We start from the raw sequence: 5,968 nt of genomic DNA, 5'->3' as shown, positions 1-5,968 counted from the left end.
ATCATCGGCCTGTCCTATCAACAGATCATGGGCCTGTCCTATCAACAGATCACGGGCCTGTCCTATCAACAGATCATGGGCCTGTCCTATCAACAGATCATGGCCTGTCCTATAGATCACTATAGATGCATATCGTTCATCCTAGCAGGAGAGGTCTCAACTGAGTTGTCTGCAAGCGAATTAAAACTTTTAAATGAAAAGTAGCAGTTCATTTTTGAAGTGGAAAAAGTAGCCGGCTGAGAATAAGTATGTTACCGGCTGTTTGGCCGACGTCCGGCGCTTAGGGAAAACAAAGGGGAAGTACTGAGTGTTGCAACGTGCTCTGGGTTGACTTTATAAAGAGGTGTGGACCAGGGGAAGTACTGAGTGATGCAACGTGCTCTGGGTTGACTTTATAAAGAGGTGTGCATCTTAGTCGGGACAAACAGCTCATGAAGACACATCGGTCACTGATACAGGTGAGCTCATGAAGACACATCTGTCACTGATACAGGTGAGCTCATGCATGTCTCTCACTATTCTTAACTGAACACAGATCATTTCAAATCATTTCAAATCAAACAATTTGGAAGGGAGGTTTTCCTGGTGCCTAATGTAACATTGTCCGATCTGTTCAGTCATCATAGGACCTAACTAAAATCCTGTTTGTTAACACAGTAAAATGTAAATTGTCATAGTGAGGCAGAGTGACTGTGTAAGTGGTAGTATTTCACCTACAGCTGGTGACCTGAACAATACTGTAGTAAATGAGCTCCCTTTTATTACAGGACGTCCATTCAACAAACTATTCTGAAGTTTCCTTCAAAGGCAGACAGACATCTATCACAACAACGATGGTATGTATTAATAAACCATTATTAGAATGATCAGAAAACAGCATTCTGAGATACTAACGTGACTATAGGACATGTGTCTCTAATGAAAAGACCATTCAGAGATACTAACGTGACTATAGGACATGTGTCTCTAATGAAAAGACCATTCAGAGATACTAACGTGACTATAGGACATGTGTCTCTAATGAAAAGACCATTCCGAGGTACTAACGTGACTATAGGACATGTGTCTCTAATGAAAAGCCCATTCAGAGATACTAACGTGACTATAGGACATGTGTCTCTAATGAAAAGCCCATTCAGAGATACTAACGTGACTATAGGACATGTGTCTCTAATGAAAAGCCCATTCAGAGATACTAACGTGACTATAGGACATGTGTCTCTAATGAAAAGCCCATTCTGGTGGGAAGCTGCTACAGACCACCAAGTGCTAACAGTCAGTATCTGGATAATATGTGAAATGCATGATAATGTATGTGATATCAACAGAGAGGTATATTTTCTGGGTGATTTAAATATTGACTGGCTTTCATCAGGCTGCCCTTCAAACTGTAACTAGCGCCTGTAACCTGGTTCAGGTTATCAGTCAACCTACCAGGCTAGTTACAAACAGCACAGGAATGAAATCATCAACATGTATTGATCACATCTTTACAAAACTTATTGTATGACCTCTTATACACTATATTAGGCCCAGCCTTTGGAACTGTGGTTTTCCTAGATATGGCTACTATATTGTGATCACTACATCCTATTTGGATGTAGTGATTCCTATGTTTTTGATGTAAAGAATATTTGCTGGTCTGTAATGAGGAGCAACCAGATGCATTTATGAAACTACTTATTCCAGTTACTAATAAGCACCAATTAAGAAAATGTCTGTAAAAACTGTTAAATCCCCGTGGATTGATGAGGAATTGAAAAATTGTATGGTTGAGAGGGATGAGGCAAAAGGTATGGCAATTAAGTCTGGCAGCCCAACTGATTGGCAAACGTACTGCAAATTAAGAAATCATGTGACTAAACTCAATAAAAAGGAACTACGAAACAAAGATTCATGATATAAAGAATGATCGTAAAAAGCTTTGGGGAACGTTAGCCAACCCGGCTCCATCATTCACTGAATCAGATGGCTCATTCATCACAAAGCCTACTGATATTGCCAACTACTTAAATTACTTTTTCATTGGCAAGATAAGCAAACTTAGTGATGACATGCCAGCAAAGAAACGCTGACACTACACATCCAAGTACATCGGACCAAATTATGAAAGACAAGAATTGTACTTTTGAATTCCTTAAAGTCTGCGTGGAAGAGGTGCAAAAATGTATATTGTCTGTCAACAATGACAAGCCACCGGTGTTTGACAATCTGGATGGAAATTTACTGAGGATAATAGCAGACGATATTGCCACTCCTGTTTGCCACATCTTCAATTTAAGCCTTCTAGAGAGCATCTGCCCTCAGGCCTGGAGGGAAGCTAAAGTCGTTCCGCTACATAAAAATAGTAAAGCCCCCTTTACTGGCTCAAATAGCTGACAATCACCCTGTTACCAATCCTTAGTAAACTTCTGGAAAAAATGTGTTTGACGAGATACAATGCTATTTCACAGTAAACAAATTGACCACAGACTTTCAGCTTATAGGGAAGGACACTCAACAAGCGCAGCACTTACACAAATGACTGATGATTGGCTGAGAGAAATTGATGATAAAATGATTGTGGAGGCTGTCTTGTTAGACTTCAGTGCAGCTTTTGACATTATCGACATACTTATGTGTTATGGCTTTACACCCCCTGCTATAATGTGCTATGGCTTTACACCCCCTGCTATAATGTGTTATGGCTTTACACCCCCTGCTATAATGTGTTATGGCTTTACACCCCCTGCTATAATGTGTTATGGCTTTACACCCCCTGCTATAATGTGTTATGGCTTTACACCCCCTGCTATAATGTGTTATGGCTTTACACCCCCTGCTATAATGTGTTATGGCTTTACACCCCCTGCTATAATGTGTTATGGCTTTACACCCCCTGCTATAATGTGTTATGGCTTTACACCCCCTGCTATAATGTGGATAAAGAGTTACCTGTCTAACAGAACACAGAGGGTGTTCTTTAATGGAAGCCTCTCCAACATAATCCAGGTAGAATCAGGAATTCCCCAGGGCAGCTGTCCAGGCCCCTTACTTTTCAATCTTTACTAACGACATGCCACTGGCTTTGAGTAAAGCCAGTTTGTCTATGTGTGCGGATGACTCAACACTATACAGGTCAGCTACTAGAGACTGAAATGACTGCAACACTTAAGAAAGAGCTGCAGTTAGTTTCAGAGTGGGTGGCAAGGAATAAGTTAGTCCTAAATATTTATAAAACTAAAAGCATTGTATTTGGGACAAATAATTCACTAAACCCTAAACCTCAAACAAATCTTGTAATAAATAATGTGGAAATTGAGCAAGTTGAGATGACTAAACTGCTTGGAGTAACCCTAGATTGTAAACTGTCATGGTCAAAACATGTTGATGCAGTAGTAGCTAAGATGGGGAGAAGTCTGTCCATAATAAAGTGATGCTCTACCTTCAGGCCCTAGTTTCTACCTTCTTAACAACACTATCATCAAGGCAGGTCCTACAGGCCCTAGTTTCTACCTTCTTAACAACACTATCAACAAGGCAGGCCCTACAGGCCCTAGTTTCTACCTTCTTAACAACACTGTCAACAAGGCAGGTCCTACAGGCCCTAGTTTCTACCTTCTTAACAACACTATCAACAAGGCAGGTCCTACAGGCCCTAGTTTCTACCTTCTTAACAACACTATGAACAAGACAGGTCCTACAGGCCCTAGTTTCTACCTTCTTAACAGCACTATCAACAAGACAGGTCCTACAGGCCCTAGTTTCTACCTTCTTAACAACACTATCAACAAGGCAGGTCCTACAGGCCCTAGTTTCTACCTTCTTAACAACACTATCAACAAGGCAGGTCCTACAGGCCCTAGTTTCTACCTTCAGGTCCTACAGGCCCTAGTTTCTACCTTCTTAACAACACTATGAACAAGGCAGGTCCTACAGGCTCTAGTTTTGTTGCATCTTGACTACTGTTCAGTCGTGTGGTCAGGTGCCACAAAAAAGGACTTAGCAAAATTGCAATTGGCTCAGAACAGGGCAGCACGGCTGGCCCTTGGATGTACACAGAGAGGTAACATTAATAATATGCATGTCAACCTCTCCTGGCTCAAAGTACAGGAGAGAATGACTTCATCACTACTTGTATTTATGAGAGGTATTGACATGTTGAATGCACCGAGCTGTCTGTCTAAACTACTGGCACACAGCTCAGACACCAATGGATACCCCACAAGACATGCCACCAGAGGTCTCTTCACAGTCCCCAAGTCCAGAACAGACTATGGGAGGTACACAGTACTACATAGAGCCATGACTACATGGAACTCTATTCCACATCAGGTAACTGATGCAGCAGTTAAATCAGATTTAAAAAACAGATAAAAATACACCTTATGGAACAGCGGAGACTGTGAAGCAACACACACATTGGCACAGACACATGCACACACACACACACACACACACACACACACACACACACACACACACACACACACACACACACACACACACACACACACACACACACAATAACATACATACAGATGGATTTAGTACTGTAGATATGTGGTAGTGGTGGAGTAGGGGCCTGAGGGCCCACAGTGTGTTGTGAAATCTGTGAATGTATTGTAATGTTTTTAAAACGGTATAAACTGCCTTAATTTGCTGGAACCCAGGAAGAGTAACTGCTGCTTTTGCAGCAGCTAATGGGGATCCATAATAAATACAAAATACAAATGAACCAACAGTAGACAGTTTTTGCATTAAAACTGCTATATCCATCTACCCTGTGCTGCAGTCCATCTTGCTGCTGGCTCTACTGGTCCCCGTGATGGTGCAGTCCTCCCTGCATCCAGTGGACTGTGATGAGGTCTATAGATCAGGTTCTGGACAAAACGGGGTCTACACCATCTACCCTGCAGGACCTACCTCACCTGTCCAGGTGTTCTGTGACATGGGGTTGGAAAGTGCACATCTAGGAAAGTGGACGGTCAGTTTCAATTTGTGTTATTGAAATACACTTAAAGACTAATTTACCATGAACTGTCTCTCTCTCTCCTAATCTGTCAATTAAACAATTGCTCTCTCTCTTAATCTGTCAATTAAACAATTTCTCTCTCTCTTAATCTGTCAATTAAACAATCTCTCTATATGAATCTGTCAATTAAACAATCTCTCTCTATCTTAATCTGTAAATTAAACAATATCTCTCTCTTAATCTGTCAATAAAACAATATCTCTCTCTTAATCTGTCATTGAATCAATCTCTCTCTTAATCTGTCAATTAAACAATCTCTCTCTAAATCAGCTGATTCAGAGCCGACAGGATGGATCAGTGAACTTCCACAGGAAGTGGGATCAGTACAAGAGTGGTTTTGGGAGCGCAGCTGGAGAGTACTGGCTGGGTAAGAACTGCTTTAACTTCTAGCCAACAGAACGTTCTCCTCCTAGAACCTTGTTCTACCACTGACCTCATCCGGTTTGTCCTAGTTCATTCAAGGCCATTTGTCATTGTATTCAGACAACACAGTGAATTGCTATGTTGATCTCATTCTCCAGGGCTGGAGACGATGCATCTTCTGACTATGAAAGGAACCTATGAGCTGAGGGTGGCCATGGAGGACTTTGAGGGGAATAAGGTCTATGCTCAGTACTCGTCCTTCTCCGTTGGACCAGAGGCTGAAGGATACTTGCTAACACTGGGCTCATTCAAAGATGGAGGAGCAGGTGGGGGACAATTTATATTGTCCAAGAAAAAATAACAGGAAAAAAAGTCTATACTGAAGAATATACTGTAGTACCAGAATATAGTCCATTAATATACTGTAGTACCAGAATATAGTCCAATAATATACTGTAGTACCAGAATATAGTCCAATAATATACTGTAGTACCAGAATATAGTCCAATAATATACTGTAGTACCAGAATATAGTCCAATAATATACTGTAGTACCAGAATATACTGTAGTACCAGAATATACTGTAGTAC

General features: G+C 41.1%; 1 protein-coding gene across 1 annotated transcript; it reads left to right on the top strand.

The window, feature by feature from the left end:
* Window positions 1–396: 396 nt before the first annotated feature.
* LOC120041088 (microfibril-associated glycoprotein 4-like) lies at window positions 397–5,703 on the top strand (the record flags this gene model as incomplete). The annotated part of the gene is made up of 5 exons (XM_038986058.1): window positions 397–493; window positions 768–836; window positions 4,775–4,966; window positions 5,285–5,381; window positions 5,536–5,703. Coding segments are annotated over exons 1-5 (553 nt in total), but the record flags the coding sequence as incomplete, so codon positions are not given.
* Between the last annotated feature and the right edge of the window lie 265 nt (window positions 5,704–5,968).

The sequence above is a fragment of the Salvelinus namaycush genome, unplaced genomic scaffold (genome assembly GCF_016432855.1).
Source record: "Salvelinus namaycush isolate Seneca unplaced genomic scaffold, SaNama_1.0 Scaffold4035, whole genome shotgun sequence".
Lineage (NCBI taxonomy): Eukaryota > Metazoa > Chordata > Actinopteri > Salmoniformes > Salmonidae > Salvelinus > Salvelinus namaycush.
The sequence above is the reverse complement of the archived record's forward strand: the minus strand, read 5'-3'. Positions and strand labels throughout refer to the sequence as shown.